The sequence below is a fragment of the Psittacula echo genome (genome assembly GCF_963264785.1).
Source record: "Psittacula echo genome assembly, chromosome: 2".
Lineage (NCBI taxonomy): Eukaryota > Metazoa > Chordata > Aves > Psittaciformes > Psittacidae > Psittacula > Psittacula echo.
Window position 1 is genome coordinate 147,960,323 of NC_137737.1, and position 22,064 is coordinate 147,982,386.

The window sequence follows — 22,064 nt, forward strand, 5'->3', positions numbered from 1 at the left end:
GGACATTTGACAAATTCTGGTGGTGGTTTCCAACTAACTTGGCTGTCTGTTGGTGGGTTTCCAACTGCTCCAGCTTATTAATTTTGTTAAATGTTTTCACTGTTCCTTCATGTGAATAAAGGATGTGTATTTAAAAGATTCTATATATATACTCACACACTATATATAGCTATATATAAAATGTCAATTTCCTAATGAGTGCTTTAATTTTCTACTCCCCTTCTCCTGTGTTAACCGTATGAATACTCTTGGTGGTGGTGGGTTAAGGTGGATACGGTGAGCCAACTGATCAAGACATCCCAGTAGTACAGTTGCCACATAACTCCTACCAAATCTATGACCCTGAGGACCTTTATGATGGTGAGCAGCAGCCGTACGTAGTTCACGGGTCCTACCCCTTACCATCCCCATACTCCCAGTCCTCCTATCCATCACCGCATCTTGCTCAACCAGAGTTTACTCCTGTTCGGGAAGAGATGGAAGCCGTTGAACTGAGATCCCCAGGAATTAGTCGCTTCACAAGGAAGATAGCCAAAAGGAGTGTCAAGACTCCAGTACGCAAATGGGTGAATGGAAATACACCCTCTCAATGAAGAGGTTAAACAAGGGAAACATTTTCTGTGCATCCGGCCTTTTGTTCAAGTGCCTCTCCTGCCACACAAGGTGTTTACAGCCTTTTTCAATAAAGAAAGGAGGAAAGAATTGTACATGACCAGTTGACACAAGTAATGGTAATTATCTTGCATGCCAGAAACTTAGTATGTTAGTGGGTTGGTGCTAGATGATGATGAAAGGTCACTTGTTGACCCTTCTCTGGAGTACTGTTTCATACACTGTTCAAACTGTATCTAAAAAATGCAAGTTGGTTTGCATAGACCCATTCAGAATAGTTATTGTTTTGTTATCCATGTTTTTCCAGTTGATTATGTTCTGTTAGTTGTGGATGAATTGCTTTACTAGCAGAGTAACCTGACTACATTCACTGGCAAACAACGCATCATCAGGCTTCTTTGAACCCAGCTTATTACCCTTCCGCAAAGAAGTGTTATGCTAATGGACTATTTTTTTAACCCACATTATATAAATACACCAGAATGTTCCGTGGGAGCACACTGATAATTTATTGTGAACCTCTTTCCTTTCTGTTTTGTATGCAAATAAAAGTGGCAAGCTTTTATACATTAAGGCTGTGTTTGCGTGATTTTTAACTTGGTACAACTGTATAGATCTTCAGGGGGCAGAATGGAAAGAAAACATATTTTTTCAACACTTTTGGACAACAGTTTTTGTTTTAAAGAACAGAGGCACTTAGTATAAGCAATATTTAGCCTCATTTTCAGAATTATATCTAAACAAGTGTAGACAGTAACTGTGAGGTGCTCGTACCGTCTATGCCCATGACATTGTGCATACTGACGTGCCAAAGTCAAAAGACTGGCAGGTAGAGTTGCAAAGGCAACATGGATCAGCTGATCAGAAGAAGGAAAAACCCCAGCCCAACCACTTGAGGAGCACAAAGCAATTCATCATGTTAAAACAAACAAGGTAAATTATGAAGTGACTCAATGAACAGCTCTGAACAGCACTGTAGAGACTGAGCATCAAAGCACGATTTAAAGCAGAAGCTCAAAAGTGTTCATTTAAGTTGAAAGCACAGGTTTGGAACACCTTGAATCCAGCCCTCTAAGGTCATGGAGATGCCTGTGGATCCCAGGGCTGTTTTCTGGCTCAGCCCTGACTGGGCAGAGTCTGTTTCTGCTCAGCAAGGAAAGACCTGTCAGTTCTTGCTTCTGGCTGTTGTCAGCAGTGCTCCCATCTCACCAGGAAGATGACAAACGAGTGCCTTTAACTGGCTCATCTCAGATTCTGTGGCCTAGAACTCAACCTCGGTGGTAACACAAACCACTTGCACACATAGCCAACACGCACAGCTTTGTCCATCCCAGGGCAAGTTCTGGCAAGGTGCCTGTACACCTCGCTGTGCTATGTTTCTGTTTTTCCATTATTTCTCTCACCCCCAACTGCCACCACTTTCTTGGAGAAAGGTGAGAAAAGTTGATGAAACTTGAGTTGAATGTCATTTCCTTACCTGGACTTGCATTTAAAGTACAAGTTGGTAGAAGAGTACAATGTAATTAATGGACTTTACACAGCTTAACCCCAGTTTAAAGGATACTCAAGCACCGCATGAGCACAGCTGTGTGCACATGCGTAGGTACCATAGCCTGGCACATGGAGCTGACATTCAGAGAGATCTTACTGAAATTAAACACAGGTTATGGCTGCATTGTGTGATTAGTTTCCCTCCTTGCACTTGGCTATGAAAACGTAACATATCCCAAGTGTGACCTCTCTCTGCCCCCTCCCTGGCTGGCATGCTCCCACATCATGTTGCACCGAGACCTTATGGAGTCCCAACTGAGATCCACCAAATCGTAGCTCCTCTGGAAGTGACTCTGAGAAGGTGACTGATGGAAAATCAGCATTGAAGCAATTCTGCCTGTGTTGTCTCAGAAGAATTTTAGGCCTCAGGTTACAGTTCATTATACAGCCAGGCTGGATGAGGCCTTGGGTGGCATGGTTTAGTGTGAGGTGTTTCTGCCCATGGCAGGGGGGTTGGAACTAGATGATCTTAAGGTCCTTTCCAACCCTAACTATTCTATGATTCTACAGACTTGCATCCAAGACAGGCTGTCAAGCAACACTATATCCAAAGCTCAGGTTCCTTTGGGACCAGGAAGGGTGGTAGGGCAGAACCACAGATACATGGAATACAGCACAGCACAGATAGATATAGCCAAACTCATGAAAATAAGGCAATTTGCCCCATTTTTGAAATGGACAGTAACAGCCTGACCAAAGCCCTGAGTGCACCCGTGCTGCACAGTTGGTGTCACCCACCCTGTGGCCCTCCCATGGTGGTTGCCGAGGCTGGGGGAGCAACACGAAGTAGCTGCACCCTTGGGTACATGGGGAGTCCAGGTACCCTGGCCTGCAGGGCCCTTGGCTGTGGGACACCCTCACCATCAGCTCTCAGTGCAACCAGATTCTGACCCCCCATCATATGGGATGTACATGCAGTGAATTAAACAAAGGAAGAGATTACTTGGGGGTAATAAAGTAGGCACAGTCGTTTAAAATTTTATAACAATTTATAGACTAAAGCCCAAACTTTAACTGCATCAGCTAATTTGCTTCAACTTCATAATGACATTTACTGGCACCCCGCTAACCAAAATGCTCCATGCATCATTCGTCGTATGTTCACTTCCTGGGTAAATCTTGGCAATAAAAAGTCACTGATGGGCACCACCAAGTTATAAAAATATTATTCAGGATTTGTATGTGTGCCAAAAAGACGCATATGGTCAATATTTTCTCCAAAAGCCAGTCTCTGAATAAGCAGGAACGGTTTCTGTTTTTCCAGACAGCCTAAGAAACTGAAGTTGCTGACTGTGAAGTATTTAGCACAGGATGAACAGCTGATGCCACCCAGATCTTCCCAATAAAGTATATGTACTGCATCCTTATGCAAAAAAGAGCATTTATTTTAACCTACTGCTTTTAAAAATACTTTTAGTAGTTCACCAAATGTGGTTACTGACTTGGAAATGAAATCTGCAAGTTCACTGGATAGCAACATTTCCTGGGATAAGCCCATCTGATGACAAAGAAATGCCTGATAACAACCCATTAGTTCATATGATGAAATATGGTTATAAATAAACCAATGTTTTTCTTCCTACGTAACACTTGTATAAAACAGATACAGAAAACACTTGAGGGTTTTCTGTGCACAAAATAATGAACTTCAGGGAAATAATCTGCAGAAGCAAAATAATTTTAAACTTAATTATTGCATCATTCAACACTTACTCCAGTTTCATCATTTGGTTTTCATAATAAATATGCTGCTGCTTCATTCTTTAACACATTCTTCAAGTGAGGAAGGCGTGTTCCTGTGACTTGAATCAAAATCAGATTTGGTCATAAGAGGGGAAAAGAAGGAAGAGTATCTCCATATGATCTGCCTTTACTGTCTGTTATTTCAGTGAGGTCTTTAACATAATTTGTGCTGGGCTGTCAGAATCTACTCCTGGGGAGGAACAACCACTTAGGAAAATACGTTGTATGGCCCCAAATGGGTGGTTTAGTTGGTAAACAGCAGTGTGAATCCAAAGTGTGCCATCTGTAAAAGCTATGCCTAGATTGGGTGGGGGTCTGCTTGCCTGCTTTCTCTAGCAGACAATGTTACAGGTAGCAATTCTCCCGCTGACAATCATGTAATGTGTCCATATCAAGAATGAAACAGTATTAGGATTATATTTAATACCATTCAGCAGCTATAAAGTAGGAAGAGTCAACCTTGATTCTGTCATTCAGCACACTATTGATGTGAGAGCAGAGCAGACTAACAAGAGTCTGAAAAGCTGTAAGATTATCAAAAAATGTAGCTCTTGTTCTGTTCATTACTTGCCTACATTCATTAGGCAGTTCCTGGAGTATACCTTCCCTACCAACATAGTCTGCTGTTTGGATGCAGTCTAACAGACAGTGTCTCGATTGAACTTCATGCTGTCCTTGCGGATCTGCACTATTCCAGCAGTAAGTTCTGCTGGAACAGAAATGTCTCTTCCAGCATCCAAGAAACTCCAAACACTGTAAAATGCTGCAGTCCTCCTCCCTGCAGCAAACAGGCCCTCTGTAGGCATAAACTGACTTCCTCTTGGCTTAATTTTCAGCATTCCAAGCACACTATATGGTACACCTTATCCAATGGTGTAATGATGGCCAAAGTTTGAGGACGAAAACTTACAGTTGGTGACCAATACATCTTCGGTCACGAGGAACAGACTGAACTACAGGCAAAGCATGTTGTGCAGAAAACCTCTTTCTAAAAGGCTGCTGAAGCCTGAGAGATAAACGTCCATAGGACATAAAAAACGGCCATCCCAAATGCCACTGCCTCCTTATTCCTCCAAGATGTATCTTCTAGTAATAGTTTTTTTCGCTCTAATATGACTAGTGTATGCACACATGTGTATTTGGTATCTGCCCCGCTTTCTCTGAAGAGCTTTTTTTCTAATTCAGCTTGGCTCTGGAATAAATTTGATTTTTCTTACTACCACCCCAGTAACTTCCATGGGTATATTAATCTAAAAAGATAAGGACACTGCAGGCCTGCATAGACATGCACACAGCAACACCTTACCATGAATTTATCTGATGCATATGCTCTGCGTTCTAGAAGAGGCTTTCAGAGAACCACATAATCTAATACAGAAGCAATAAACAGCTCAAGCCACTGGGGTTTTTTACATCCCACAAAGAGAAAATGAGTTCTACATGAATAATTCCCTTTTTCTGAACTGAGACTGGTATTCTGCCATTCATCAAGCTGTATAAGGATGGACTGATCACCTCTTTTACTAGAAGAGCAAATCAGATCATTTACCAACAGTCCACCATTTGTGGGAGCTCTGCAACCACAACTGCTCTTACTGCATGGAGTTCAAGCTTTGCAACCTTTAGCGTGAGATACTTAATTACAGTAAACAGCTTACTGTTCCCATGACGTGCAAATATTCATAAAAAATGTATCAATTCTTCAATAATACTATTAAATCAAATGTAATAAATTCCCGATCACACACCAGAGTACAGCTGGCATTAACAACATACTATCTATTCTTAACTGTTTCAAATACAGTAATTTTTATAATCTTTCCAAATAAAGTTTGCTAACACCCATCAGAAACACTCTGTACAGAAGGATTTACCGAGATGCACAGATGCTTCCATGGTAGAAGAATTTATTTTCAAGGAGAAGAGACATTTCTGATGGTTCTTCTTTCATTGTTGTTACTTCCATTGAAAATCTTTAGGTCTGGAAAGAAAAAACAACATAAAAAAAGTGCTTTAAGAAATGTATTGGAACAGCATTGGAACTGCAGGGACTTTGGTTTAAGGATGCAAGAACAGCCACACCTATTTTTATTTTCTTATTCTGGTACTTGAAGTTTTGTGCTAGAGAAGAATAACAGTATTTTTTGGATTACATAAAAAAGACAGAACAAATCAGTTTGCTCAGACCTCTAGGAATTTACAGACATCAGGGCTAGTTGGTCAAGGTGTTTCTTAAGAGCCACTCCTACTTTCCTAAACAAACCAAAAAGCATCCTTACCTGAAACAGTCTCACAAGGATTTTAAACACCAGTATTAATTTCTCCCTGCTTTTAACAAATTACTAACCTGTGCATAAGATGGCAAGTTTTAAGTTAAAAGCACAGTACACCACAACACTGCTGGAATAATTAAAACCAATGATCTAAACAAAAACCTACTTTGCGTCTTAAAGTTTCTGCAATCCTTTCTGCTTGGATGGCAAATGTGAAAAACATGCAGACAACCAGCTGCTGTTTGTAATCCTCCACAGTTCCCTCTTCAATCACGTCCCTCACTCTGCCTGCCACACATCTACCAGCACAGAAGCCACATTCTCCCTGAAACCACGAGATTTAGACTAGGTAAGAGTTCTAGAAGAATGCTAAGTTTGAAGGCTAGATGCAAGTCTACACTGCTAACAGGTCCTGGAGAGAAGTTAGAGCTCTGCCCAGTTGCTTAAAAAAACCCAAACAGTGCAGGGTGATGGCTTCTGACGTGCTCAGGACACAACCCACATGTGCTCAGCATGAACAGGCTGCTCCTCACAGCATGCTGCACCCCTGACTCACACTGCCTGTGACAACACAACCTGTTATCAGTACAGCAGCCCTTCGTTCTTGACTCTTCTGACTGCTTCTCTTATACATAAACCAAAACAGGTCACGTGAACTGCCTCTCACTATTGAATTGAACAAGAGATGTAGAAACAAAGGTTTTGGAAACATGTAATAGAACACAGGGTCACCAGATTTACTGCGAAGTTGAATGAAAACAACCCGGAACACAGGAAAAGCTGTAATTCACAACAACAAACAGCAAACCAAGTTAAATTTACAATGGTGGTAAATTTTATCATTAATTTTGTTCATAAATGCAAATTAAAAGCAGACAGTGAAGTCATTCATGCAATTCTTGTACAAGCCTGTAGGTTCTCATGTGAAAGCAACTCTGGAATTCAGTCTGTGCTATTTCAAGTGTATTGTATAAAATTTGATGATTATATGAAATTTAAATAACAACTATAAAGATGAGCGGGTGGTCCCACTGTAATGAATTGTAAAGCTTCTCTGTTTTCCATTTTCATTCTATGTTAACATTTGGACTTGTATCTTCTGTGCATGCAAGAACTGCTATAAGCAGTAATACCTGAACAGTCTCAACATTTGATGGCTTATAGGCACTGGGAAGTCAAGTGACATTTCCTAGAATCCTGGGTTTCAGTATTCAGACATATTCCATGTTTTGTTACTCAGATCTCACCCCTGCATACCAGAATATATACTTGTATCACATTGCCTGTGGTGTGTTAAGAGAGCTGGAGTTTGAAAAATTCTCAGCAGAGACTTAAAAGTTTTATCACCACATCCATCCTAGACAGGTGGCCCTGTGCTGAAAGATTTTACAGATGCTGCATGGTGAAGACATCATTGTCTTGGAGCTTACAGTTACTACTCTTTTTTATAGGCCTATTTGGTCTCTTGCACATTGCTCAAAGGATTTTGCATTTTTATTTGAATGGCACATCTAAAACTTCAATCTCAGGTTAGGCTGAAGTGCTGCAGAGTTAATACCTTGCCCTGGGTGAAAATCCAATTATGTTTTTGTTCTTGCTTATAATCTGCATTTGAACCTTAATGCTCATTGTCTTAAGAGTTAAATGCATAAAACACTGGACTTTTAGTTTGCAGTCTTATAAAGCTAATGAAGCTTAAAGGCAGGATTTTCTACACTAAAACACTCTTGTGAACAAATACAAAAGTTTTTAAAGCCTTTTCTACTGCCACAGTAGGCTTTTATGCTGACTAGTACTTGCCTGTTGAGGCCACAGATGCTGCTTTTAGAGTCCTTGGCACTAGGAAAGCTAAGCCTTGAAAAACACCGCCTTTGGCAAAAGCATTATAAATATTTTGTCAGACAAAGAATATGAACCCACAAAAACCCTTGTCTACCCAGAGAGAATTATGTTACTTGTGAACACCAGTGGGTAACTGCTCATTGATAAATGACATAAATCCACACAAGAGTGTCCTTCAGTGGCAGCACTTTTGCCCTTCCCCAGCAAAGCACCAAGTTAATGCATTTGGAACAAAGGAAACAGTATCTTCTAGAAGAGATGGTTCAGAAATTCACCCAAAGGCAGGACTTCACATACCTGCTTCTCTTTCTTTTTTAATTAAAGGTAACATTCGTGGGGAAAAAAACCTGCTGCATATTGACAGCAGGCTCCAAGACCAGGGTAAATAGGAGGCATAATGTGGGAAGTAGCATCTCTGAAATCTGCTGAAAGGTAAAGCATTATGAGTTCACTGAAAATACTCAACTTTGCTCTGTGCAGCAGATGTCTGCCACTAAAACATGTAAAAAAATGTGTCCCACTAAAACTTTATACTGCACATAAAAAGCATTATGGCACAGTCCAATGAATGCTAGGCAAAATACTCAGCGAATTAAATTAACATTCAGTTAATTTAAACATCCAATTAACATCCAGTGCTTCTCTCTCTTGAATACTTTAGCATTGAGCACCTCACACCTGAGGACAGGCTGAGAGAGCTGTGACTGTTCAGTCTGTACAAGGAAAGGCTCAGGGGGATATCATCAAAGAAGTGAGGGTGCAGAGAAGATGGGGCCAGGTTCTTTTCAGTGGAGCCCAGTGAGAAGATCAGAGGCAATGGGCACAAACTGAAACACAGGACATACTGTCTGAATATCAGGAAACACTTGTTTTACTATGAGACTTTTACTGTGAAGGTGACCAAGCACTGGAGCAAGTTGTCCAGAAAGGTTGTGGAGTCTCCATCTTTAGAGATAATCAAAAGCTGTCTGGAAACTGTCCGGAACAACTGGCTTTAAGTGGCCCTGCTTGAGCAGAGTGGTTGGACAAGATGACCTCCAGAGGTCCCTTCCAGCCAACCGATCTGTGTCAGTAACAGAATGATGCCATTAGAATTGCTTTTCAGACAAAACTGTAACTGTGTGAAATCTGCATAGACACTGAAGACAGAATTCACAATTGCAAGTTTAGTCTAAGGAGACTCCTCAAGTCATCCCTAAAGTCACTGAAGACAGACAGGGCTTCCCGCAAGTACTTTAAGTAAAGATCCATTTTATTTATACCAAATGGAGCTTAAACTATGTGTACTAAATTAATACTGAAATTTAGTGATCATACTTGTGTTTCCTTAACAACCATCACCAACTCTAACGTACACCATTGCTGCAGCTGCACAGAACAAGGTTATCTTTAATCTAGGTCATTTCCCTGATGCTCTTTATTCTCCTGCTACACAAGCAGAATGGAAAGGCAGGAAAAGTGATGGATGATACTTAAAAAGCAGACTTTTTGCCAGAAGAAATGCTCATGAAGCTATGACCTCAGCCTCTGAGTATCTCAGATGGCAAACAAAAACTAACAGTAGAAAAACACCTACTTAGATAGCTGCAGCTACGATGGGACCCTTCCCCTCCCCAATATTCAGTATTCTTTTCCAATATGATGTGAAATGCGTTCTTCCTAGGGTATTTTTCCTGTCAAGTAGACAGAACAGAGACCCTTTCCAAAAGTTAAATGTTCAATTTCAATTTTCAACTCCTGGAGTGAATATTTATTTCCATCAACTCTGAACAGACTTGCTGCACAGTTCCATCTTTATTAAATTCTTGTCAGCACATTCCAACAAAGATGTTTCCCTTTCCCTAGCAATGTTTTGTGGAGGTAAAACAGCCTCAGAAAAAAATAAAATAAAGGGGCAAAGGGGGAGGTGTTACTCTGTGTAGGCCAAATCTAAGTAATCACCAATCTGCATTACACTGCAATATCTTGATTAAAAAAAACCATACAGGCCAACTTCACTGCCTTATTTCTCACGTGAGAGGACACCTTGTAATACAGCCCCTACAGCATGCAGATGAAAAACAGCATTACTTATCTCAAAGAAATAAGGGTAAGGCTCTAGGGTAATGCTTGACAATATTTTATATGTAGAGAAGTTAACTTATAATCCTTTGCAGCATTTTGATTTCCAGACAATCCTTTAAAAATCCTTACTTCTTAATAAATCAGAATACTTCTTCAAAATGACATATTCTAATCCAAATTATTCTGGTTCTTTTAGAGCTTCTAAATGCATTGGGACTAGCTATGATATAATTTAGAATAGATGTTGCTCTTCCTTCCTCCAAAAGAAGTCACACACCCACCTAGTTTTTTCAACCTCATGCTGCTGATAGAATAGCATTTGATAACATGACCTCATCTTTCAAGCTCAAAAAACCTGGACAGTCATCTCTCCATAAAGACTCAGAATAGTTTTGTTATGTTCAAGGCGCTTCAAAAGAAATTATACAAAGTCAAATTTTATGGAGTTACTACAGTCATTTGTATGCTCACAGGCCTCTATTCATGAGTGGTAACTAATGGTTTCAAAGCTGCCCCGGCTAAGGAATAATACCACCAAGGCTGCAGAAGTGACCTGTCAATACCTGCTCGTGACTCAGCAATGCACACCTGGTTTAGAGGCTTTGAAGATCTCAAATAGTGTTTTCTTCTTCACCTGCGGGCAATTATCTCACCATTGGAGAACATGACCAGGGAGTCAGAGTTCCCTGTACTTTCTTCAATCTCACCACAGTAACAATGAGCGGTTCAGAAGGGACTGCATCAGCACTGTAAAAGGTCAGTGCCTTAAGGGTAACTAACACTGCACACTAATAAACCAAGATGAAAGCAGTGGTACAAGAGCAAAAGTTGAAAAGAATAGGCTTAGAATTGTGACGATTTCACTGCATATACATTAAAACCCTATAAAAATTAATAACCTCCCTGTAAGAAAGGCACATCCGTCTTGTCCATTCACAGCCTGTACAATGCTCCCTGTTACTTGAAAATTTTCTTGTCTGGTAGGATTCCCATTCTCATGGCTTATCCATCAAAAAAGTCTTAATTCAAAGTTACCAAATGTTTTAAGAGTATCTCATGCCAGAGGATTTTAGGTCTGTGGCTTTATGATAGATTTTTTTTCCCAGTGTTTTTTTGTCACCTTTTTTCCCCTGTTTCCTGCAGAACAGCATAGAGTTCCCCAAGCAGCTGAATGAGTGTCTTCAGGATGACTGTGGAGTTTTACAGAAGCTCTGCATGATTTTCCTACACAGATTTCAAGAGTTCTAAGTAACAACAGGAATAAAAATCTCTCCAAACTTGGCTGAAAAACTAGAACACAGAGCGAAATGTATTTTAATTGGTGCTGAAGTACTTCTAAACTACCCCAAATTTGTTAAGCAGTTAATCAATGACTTCCACTGGCTCATAAATGTGTCTTTTAAGAACATTATAAACAAGATTTGAAACAGAAGAAGAGAGATCAGGGACGACTGATTAGTGAAAAGATTTTGTGGATTGATCACACCACTTAGTATCTAGCCCTCTGGTACTCTATGGTCCAATTACTCTGAGGTAGCAGGCACACTGGGTCTGTACTACTGTAATGCTTTTTGTATTTATAGGAATCACAATCACAGGAATGTGGGATTATTGCTAACTGATGACAGTCAGCTGCTTACACAGTATAAATCCATGGCTCATCTTTCATGTGTGCTTATTAATGGCAATACAAGTTTTTAACCTCTTCTTATAACAAAAGGTTCAAGATATATCTTATATAAAACTGTTACACAATACAAATAGCATGAAATTTGTGGTCTGTCTGGCATACTTTTAAAGGTTAATTTATGAATACAACTACAAAATTTTATGTATCTGAAGATTCACTTTTATAGACAAACCTAAAAGACAGACTTCAACACAGAGCCAAAATTGATTGTAAACAGAAGAGGAATATGTCTATTTTTCAGGTATACTTAGCAAGTTGTGCCAAAGTCAACAGCTAGTAGGTAAGTGCACCATAGCTAAAGGGGATTTCTGAACACACTTCATCTGTTTGACTAATCACACGAGTAAATAAAACCCCAAGGATTAGACATGGCTATCATTCTCTGTAAAACCAAATTATGTGGTTACACTCAAATATCAACAAGAGTTTGGAGCTGGGAGGGGGGAGTGGAAAAATTTTTCTACTCAAGATGTACCTACTATCCCAGGGTAGCTCTATGCCTCTGGTAAAATCATTAGTGAAACAGCTAATGATATTTAAACTAGCTATTAAATTTCCAATAACCACTTGGCCTATTCTTAGCCATGAACTTCTTGCTCTGCTTGGGGACAAAAGAAGCTTTTCCATATTGGTGTAGTTCTCATGCAGACCATCATCTTGGCTAAAAAGCACTTCTACAAGTACAACTTATTTGACTTGAAGAATAAACCACAGGAACAGGAGCTGCAGTTAGCAACAAAACAGAGCAAGAAAAGGTGCCTTCACTGATACTGTTACGCCAGAAGGGCTAGAGTGACTAACCCTTTCCTGTGCACACAAAGCTTAAGATGAATCTTTTGCGGTCCTTGACTGTAGCTTGGATATTTTTCTACATAAAGCTAGCACTTATTTTAATTTTTAGAACATGTCTATAAATCAAGTCACCTAAACCAATGCTAACAATAATTTAGATACATTTGTGAAATTAAGCATGGCTTATTACAATTTAAAACAAATTGGCTACAACACCAGTTTATCTAAAAACATATTAAGTAAAACTGAACTAAACTGTTTAAAAATTCCTGTCAATCCCAGATTTTGACCTGAATTATATGAATTCTGTCTGGAAAATTATTTAAATTAAACCAATGCAATGTTCGTGTAAATTTCATCTCAGAATTTTTGCAAATGAAAGGGTTTTCTTTAAGTGATATATTCTGCTAAAACCTGTAGGACTGTAGCAATAACAGCACTGTACACTTGGCTTCATCCAAAGAATGACGTTATTCTTCAAATAAACAGAGAAGTGGGTAAAGGAATGGTGAAGTCCTTTCCAGACTTACTGTCAGCACCAAAAGTCAAAAAAAACCAAATCTAGACATTTATAAAGAGCAATTAAAAATTAATCTAATTCTAATTTCATCTGTGCAAGTAGTTCAACAGTATGTATACAGCCATTCTCATATTGCTTGTCAAATTACCATTAATTTAGTTTCTATTCTTGCATATGAGATCAACAAATTTTAGCAGAAGGAGAAAGTAACTTTGGAACTTTGTTTTTGAGAGCCTCTTCAGACAGCTGAGGTGAAAGTGCCCAGTTCCCCTTTTATTAAATCTCTCACCTTCAATTCTGGCTTTAGATACAACCTAAGCTGCCCCCAGGTAAAGGATATTAGAATCAATAGCATTGGTGTGTTTCATGCATGCTAGAGAAAAGCCAGTCATTCACTGTAATAGGCTAAACAATCTAAACATGAATGTGTCAGATTTTTAAGGTGATTAAGCTACTGACCTTTCTAGATTAGTATTCAGTTGCTGCCTACGGTTAAAACCTAATGTGTAGAGCAATTTTCTTCTCAAGTATCTGTGTGGCTTTTTGTCCATGGGAGTTTAGATTCAGCTCTGGTAGCCTGAAATGTGAGATGTGAGATTAACTAGCTTCAAGTCTCCTGTTAAGAAAAATGCTATACAGAATCCTGATATATTTTATGCCCTTACTATAAAGTTACCAGTGATAATTCCCAGATTTTAATGAGGGGTAATGATCTCCAGATAGTTACTGGAATTTCTACCAAGAACCTAAAAAGCCACAGAAAATGAACTTCCAGAGGGATTCCTCGAAGAGCACATTGGAGCAGAACTTGGCTGCAGGAGCAGGATAGTTTTCTCCTGGTTTATACAGTTTGGTTTTGGGAAGAAGTAAGACTGGCTCCAGTCTTTCACAGAAGTTTGTGTTGGCCATCTCCTCTCAACACTGACACATGGCAGCTTGGATTTGTGAAGGACGAGCATTCAAGTTGGAAGGGCAGTACTTATTCCTATTACAGAAACACCCCATAACCCAAGATAAGAACCAAACACTGCCACATAAGGCATGATATAAATACAACCAAACCCCCAAAAGTTGCACACACACACTCTGCAACTAAGCAGGAACTAAGAAAAAGGCTGAAGGAAGATGCTTATTTCAGTGAAGAATTTTTAAGGGCTTATGAATAAACTTAAGATGGTCCTTATAAAAATAGCTCAAGACCTTATCATTTTCAGAGGAGATCTTTATGGCTTTCTTTCTGAGATTCTCCATATAGCTGGAGTTAACTACTCCTACAATTTTATCTGAAGAAATCAACAGACAAAAAAACTTCATTAAAAAAAACACCTGCCAGCACCTTGCAATTATAAAAGTACTGTTTATAGCATCATTTCAGCCCCATAACCAGTATCTCTCTGGCACCTTCTTCAGCTCTGTTACTACTACAACCCAGAACTAATTTGGGTAACCAGGAACAGAAACTTACACTAGAAATATTAGAATTGTGCAAGACAACAAGCAGAAAGGGCAACTGTGGCTGAGAGGATATCTTAATCCCAAAGACTTTCTGTTTAGCAGCACCTACAAATTTGTTTGCTTAGGAACATCAGCTTCAGGTTGCCAGAGGTTGGCAGGGCTGGCTTTGAGGAACACAAACCTAGGGAAGAACTGGAAGTTACCATTAGCACAGGATGTGTATGAGGATTATCAGAGCCATCTGCAGTTCACAGCTGTCCAACATGCTTGTGTTTCATCACCTATACGCTTTTCTTTGTGGCAACACTCTGATTCTCTGCTTTCAAAGCCACTGAGCATTGCTGGCGAACTACCAAGAATCTGTGTCCCATGCCAGGGAGGGGACATGAAGTGTCAATACTGGGATCCTGCCCAGCCCATGCTGCTCAGTTGAGACTGAGTTACGGCTTCAGACTAGGCCCTGCAAGCCCCTGCTTCAAGTAGGATGTACAGATGGGTGCCAGAAATCGAGCAAATTACTCAGAAAAAATAAACACTAAAAAGGTGTTTGGTTTCCTTAAACCAAATTTCAGCATTTACAATACATCAAGTTTTAAAAACATCAAAAGTGTTCAAGGGCTTTTTTCCCTGAAGGACAAGTAAGAGGCTGTCTGGCCCGAGGAGAGTTCCTATGAAGGCTGGCAGTGGAACAGCCACTCAGCATGCACAACCAGCACCAGCCCCAGTGTACTCCTGGAAATCAGACAGCTCTGCTTTCTTCAGAGAAACTCTCAGGAATGCATCCATCTAACTTGAACAACACAGACTGGCTGTTCTATATATTTGGTAACATTCTTATTTAAATACTTCTTCAAAAACAATTTCCTGCCTTTAAAAAAGTCTAAAAACACACATATATATATATACCCATACAGTTAAACAACTTTAAAATGGTATATAACACGAAAATTTACACGAGTCTGACGTATCCTTGCTTTTATGGAACAGAATTGTTTGCTTAGTCATATGTGACTGGTGAATTCTGTGATGACTTTTGTTTAAAATTCATTTAAAAGACATTCAATCTGAAACTTCAAACACACTTGAAATAATGGTTTCATTCATGGTAAGACGCTATGAAATCAAACTCTGTCAAAGGAACTAGTTTTTGATCTTTTTTTCCCCCTCTTAATGTGTGTGGAAAAGACGTAATTTAACTTTCCTGTATCTACATGGTTTTCCACCACACTCATTTCAGACCTCTCCATCAAGGATCTAAGAGAGAAGCTCTGAACAACCTGGGAAGTCAATTGCTCCCAGTTAGGGGTAAAAGGAAAGAATGCTCAAAGACAACCACTCTCACTGGAAATATTCTGACATTTAATTCTCTGCTTTCATGGAGCAGGATCTTGACGTCCTACCATGAACTATACTGTGGTGGAAGGAGGGGTGGCAGGAAGGCTCTCCACTCAGGAAAACAAACCATTTGCTAGGTTTTCCACACCAGACCTATGCTTTCCTTAAAAACCATTTCCACTTTGATATTGTGTATTTGTCCATGGTGTTTCAGGCTCCAATTACCAGCAAAACAGCCTTGAAAAAAGCATCTGTAGCAAGGCATTTTGACAGAAAAATATAGACAGTCAGTCCAAGAGGATCATTAGCAGCACTGAACATGTTCTCTTCACATTCTAAATGAAAACTACTTAGGTTATTACTTCAGATTATAGAGAAAAAGACTCTTTTTCCTCCTAATACTAGTAACTTCTCATATCAATTCACTACTTTATATTCATGCCCTATTATCTGTCTTAAGTTATTTTATATACAGGAAGGGTGCAAGTTTTAATGCAAAATTTTAAAAGATTAATTTTCTTGTTGTAATTGTGTTTACCTCTATAGCCTTGCATACCTTTAACCAAATATGCTTTTAATTTGATTTTTTCCATTAAAGGACACAGCTATTTGTAAAGGGCTAATATCAACTACATTATTCCTTTTTCACAGAAAGATGTGCCACAAAGAGTGTCTCTCTCTAACTCCCTTTTTTTTAAATCACTTTCAGAGGAATTTAATTCCCTTTTGAACCTCTACTCTTTGTTAAACAGAATTCCAGGCTCAGAATTCCATGGAAGATAAATAATAACTAAAATCAAGTCACATAAAGCAGGAAGACTTATTAAAACCATCTGAAGAAAAGGAAAATTAAATAAGAGTTTATAGTTTTTCTGCATCCTTCATTTTCTGGTTTATTGCAGGGACTCCTCTTACTGCTTGGAAGCTAGCTATGGGTTCTGCAGAAGCTCACTAACCAAAGTACGCAACAGTAAACACATAGGCCTTTTATACCCTGAATGCAGCACACAGAGGACAAGAAAATGCTACTTATTTTAGTACTATGTGCTCTTACCCAGACTTCCAAGACCTAGGACAGCATAACAAACAATAGCCCAAGTGAAAGCCAAACAGGACTAACACTACTAGCAACATGCATTGGGGGTTTTAAATACAGTTTATTACAATATTGATCTAGTTTAATATCTACATTTGTTCATTTTCATCATATATAAACAACCATAGAATAATTTGCATAGAAGGGACCGCACTCAAAATGGGAGTGACTTCAGTATTACATCAGGTTGCTCAGGTACTCCTGCAGTTAAGTACTGAGCATCTCCAAGGCTGGAGATTCCACAATCTCTCTGGCAGCTGGAAAAGAGTAAGATGACGAGGAACCCAAATAGAAAGCCAGTTTTGTGTTCTGAGATACAGATGTGTTCCTACAATATTTGGATTTCTGAGTAACAACTCATGTTCCCTTTACAGTTCCTCTTCTAAAACAATTTTGGTGTCAGGTAGCTGGCTTTTTTTGGCACACCTCAAATTATAAAGAATATCAGATTTATACAATGTCATTTTAACTGACTTATCTTAGCTCTGTTGAACAAAGCTGTCAGTATTTTGTTCCTTTTGGGACTCATTTTTAAGTGAACATTTCTGCTATACACCTCTAAAAAGCCAACATCATTAAAGAATATGTAAATATTTAAATCTTTGTTGCTTTTACAGTCTTTCAAAGGAATAATGCAAACACTACTTCTTCCATGGGCTCACATACACTGAAAAAGTTCAGAACACAGTCTATTACAGTTGGATATTCATACAGCCTTTCTATTAGTGCCTTTGAAGCAAAGCTGTTTTTTCTCAGACACTTCAGCTGGCACTTTAATCAGAACAGTGACCACTACCATTCACTTGAAGACCCCTTTTACAGACTTCTGATTTTTAATTTATCACATCAGAAAATTATTTTGCCAAATTTGCTCAATTCTGTATCTTTTATTTCACAATTAATCTCTTCCCCACATGGCAGTTTGAGTGATAGAGAATAACAATAATACATTTATTCCCTCAGTCAGGAAAAGCATTAATATTTTTCCATTAATTCAAATTGGAAACTCTTCCCAACATCAAAACTGCCAGAGAAGTGAGCTGAAGGTTAAAGTAAAACTTATCTGACACTAATATTTCACAGCCACAATGGTCTGGTTGCAGGCCAGGACAAGAAGCTGAAATTACAACAGCAACGAACCCTGCGGCTAGTGGAGATGGTAGATAACCAACCTCCATTCCTGATTCCTCTGCTAGGACTTACCAGTTCCTGAGAGCAGAAAAGGGGGTAGGACTATAGTAGGACTACAGCAAAGGTATGGTAATATGTTCTTCCGCCTTTAAAAGCGGCTCTAACTAACCTCTATAACTGGTATGGAGTGAAAATGGCTGTATACTAATAGTGCCAAAAATCAATCTGGACTAGACAGCAGAGGAAAGAAACATAAAAAGTGAATGCATATTTTCTCTGTGCTTTGAATTCCTCCAGAGGAAATGGTTCCAAGAAATGATGGGAGGGAAATTCTAAAGTCAAATCTAGCTTTAAAAGTGTTGTTACTTGCAGATTTCCCTCAAGGATCAACATGCTCAAGTAGTCTTCTCAATGCTGACATGAAGCTATTAGGAAACTTAGTTTGACAGCAGTGACTGAATTAGATGGCATCAAGTTTTCTTGTCTTCTGCCACACACACTACATGTCAACACAATTAAGGTGGCTCAGTGCTGAGGCGGTGAAGTCAAGCAAAACTATGGCAGTGTGTGGGGACAAAGAAGTATTTCAAAAGCTCTGACAGCATAACACCATTTCCTTTGTCAAAAGGGACACTCCCAATTAGTTAAAGCTAAGTGCCAGCTTCCAATTCAATCAATTACTGTGTGAGAATCTTTATTAGTATTAGAACTAAAGATAACTATATGAGAGTATAATACAACACAGGGCATGAGAGGTTTATCAGCTTTACTCTAACATACCATACAATTCTGATCATTGGTGCAAAGTCTAAAGTTTCTCCAGGGCTAATCCAATGAGATCTCACAGGAATGAGGAGATCTCAGCATTTGCAACTCCATTCAGTAGTGAGGATAAAACCAAACATAGCAATTTGTGTAATTGACGCAGCTTAGAAAAAGCCAAAACCAATCTACCTATTTCTACTCCTGTAGAAGGCTCAAAGCATTACTGGACTTTGCTCCCTTTCAACAGAGACTGTAATACTGAGGTGCCTCAGATTACAAAGAACTGATGCAGAGACTGTTTTAGTATCATCTAGGATCATTTAAATACAACTGATTTTTTAATAAACTTTTGAAAGTATTACACATATTTGTAAGAATATAGGAGAAATACAACAAACCCCAAGTAATTTTCAAAATGCTGTCAGTGCCCTTCCCATCTTTTAGCACACAGGCCTAAGTCAACCCACATCAAGAAAGCACTATCAGAAAGGAGAGCCGAGATACTGCTTTTTTTTTTGAGCGTGCAGAACACATTTTTAGGTGTTCCCCATATTCCACTCAAGTATTTAGGTGTTCTTCAAGTGATAGTTAATTTTTTCCTACCAAAATCCACATTAAATTCTACATATTGAAAATGAGAAGAAGAGCACAAGTCAATGCTGATCATCTGCAATACTGGAGATCATACAGTATCTGCTTCATTCCCACGACTCTTTGCTTTTGGCATTTAAAAGATCTGCCCTTCTAGATCCCATCAAAGTTCCATCATCTCTGTGGCAGATGCACAGAGAAAAAGTTGAAGAAACAAGATAAATATACTACAATATTTACAACTTCCTGAGCCATGAGTCACATCTGGAGAACCATATTTAATAGCCACTGATGGCCATACACTTCCCTTTTTTGAACCCACTTAAAACTTCTACTCAGAACCTACACAGTTCTGAGACAAGAAGACAGAGAAAACATCCAAAAAGACAGAAGCAGGAGGGTGTGCATCATTTGATACAGTCAACCCTCATGACACCACATCCTTCACCAAGTTCAATCACTAAAAGCTGAGGAAAAACATTCCACAAATGAAAGGTCCCATCCCATCTCTGACATGCAAAAATCAGTGCAACTCTGTATGACTACTTTGTGTGTAGATGTGCAAGGAAAAATAGACATTATGCAAAAATATAGAGTTCCACACAGGCTTTTTCACTTGGGACTAGACAAATGCCACAGGCTAACTTTCTTCTGTTATTACAAGGATTTGCAAGCAGAAGCCCACCAACAGTAAGAACTTTCACTAAAAAATTACTTTGGTTTCAATTAAACATGTAAGAGAACAATGGAACATTACTCAAGTTTTCCCCTCAAAGGAATACAGATCCTATAAATATATGTGAAATGGATACAGACATTTGTCCTACATATATTCCTGGGATTTCTTTGCATTGGTCTGGCTTAAGCAGTGAGAGCTGCTGGTCCATAAAAGGAATTAAGAGCTCTGCTTTTGAATTGCAAGAATGTTCTATTCAAGTGTTCATTTATCTTATTACCAGTTTTCTTCTGGATAAATTACATCTCTTGCCCACATATCTCTGCTGCCTTATCCCCACTGCCTACAAAGGGTGAAGGCCCTTATTTGTATGTGCCTTATGATGCAGAGAAAATACATGATGTAATTTGAAATGTTTAATTTACTTTGAAAAAAACCCCAACAAAACAACAACCCCTACCTAACCCTTTAATATTAATCTGACCAAGCAAAAAGCACCAGGCCCCTTTCAAAAGGTATACCAACAGTTTTGGCCATGCACTCAAAATTACTTGGTTTCCCTTTCATGGACAGACCATTTAAAAATACTCTTTTGATGTGAGTTTTCCCTTCTCTTCATTAAGCCTCCTCTCTTTGTTAAAGGCTTCCTTTGCTTGAAAGAGGGTTACTGGTTTAGCTGTTGTACAATGATTTTTTTTCTACTGTACAGGCTTGCTACTATCTAGTCACGATTAGCTACAACTCTAAACCATGTAGTTACTGCAACTCGTTCTCTAATAGTGTTCTTCAATCAGCTGGACATGAAAATCTCTGCTGAGCCTTTTAAATTGTCCCATGTAAATAGGAAGTATTCAGTTCTGGCATTTTGAATTCCCGTGATTTGAACAAGACTTGGTGAAACCACAAGAAGAACCGCATGAACATCAGAAAATGTACTTTTTACTACTTTTTACTTTTGAGCAGTGGAACAGGTTGCCCAGAAAGGTTGTAAAGTGTCCATCCTTGACAAACGGTCTGGGCAACTAGCTCTAGATGGCCCTGCCTGAGCCAAGCAGTTGGATCAGATGACCTCCAGAGGTCCTTTCCCATCTTAACCATTCTGTGATCATTCAGCTATCAAGACACCCGAGAGATCATATCTTAAGCAGAAAGCAGACTCATGAGAAATAAGCTACTAGTGCCACTTCAGCATCTGACCTCTCTCCATGTGCAGCTAACATGTGGTTCAGTGGAACTACTCAATAGGATGACATTGCTCCATCCCTGGTGATGTTCAAGGCCAGGTTGGACAGAGCCTTGGGTGACATGATTTAATGTGAGGTGTCCCTGCCTATTGCAGGGGGGTTGGAACTAGACGATCTTAAGGTCCTTTCCAATCCTAACTAGTCTATGATTCTATGATACCATTTGAGACTCATTCCAAGTCTATTTTTTAGGATTAGTGTATAGTATTAGTGCAGGAGTGAGTGCACAGGAACACTTTTTTTTTTTTTTTTTAATAGGAAAAAGAGAAACAACCTTTTAAAAGCTACTACTAAAATAGAAGTACCAGTAATCTAACTGGAGATAACCATCAAGTCGGTCCTGGAGTTAGCTTATATACACCTTTCCTCATCTCCCTACTTGTTACATTTCCTCTGAAATTTCATTAGAATAATCAGGAGAGGAGCTACCTTACAATAGTTAACAGAGATTAATTTTGAAATGGGATCCTGAACCTAAACAGTGCTCTCAAAATTAATACAAGAAAAATCATACTGGTACGAATCAGAAAACATCCACAATGTAACACATTATTTTCACTAGTGGTTGACTCAATGCTGCCTGTGGTGGTATAAAGCAAACCACAAATACTCATTCATATGCCACAACTACTGTGGAACTGATTCTGCGCATGGAAAAAAACCCCTATTTATCAAAATAAATAT

The 22,064-nt window shown here is 39.1% G+C and overlaps 2 protein-coding genes across 2 annotated transcripts in view; one reads left to right on the forward strand and one right to left on the reverse strand.

The window, feature by feature from the left end:
- COL14A1 (collagen type XIV alpha 1 chain) overlaps positions 1-593 on the forward strand; it is a gene marked incomplete at its 3' end in the record, with an annotated part of 111,932 nt that extends 111,339 nt beyond the window's left edge. The window contains exon 47 of the mRNA XM_080609731.1: positions 268-593. Within this exon, the coding sequence (XP_080465857.1) occupies positions 268-593 (326 nt within the window). The remainder of the gene's footprint in view (positions 1-267) is intronic.
- A 5,077-nt stretch (positions 594-5,670) lies between these two features.
- Positions 5,671-22,064, reverse strand: part of MRPL13 (mitochondrial ribosomal protein L13) — a gene marked incomplete at its 3' end in the record, with an annotated part of 32,717 nt that continues 16,323 nt past the window's right edge. The window contains exon 7 of the mRNA XM_080610436.1: positions 5,671-5,887. Within this exon, the coding sequence (XP_080466562.1) occupies positions 5,863-5,887 (25 nt within the window). The remainder of the gene's footprint in view (positions 5,888-22,064) is intronic.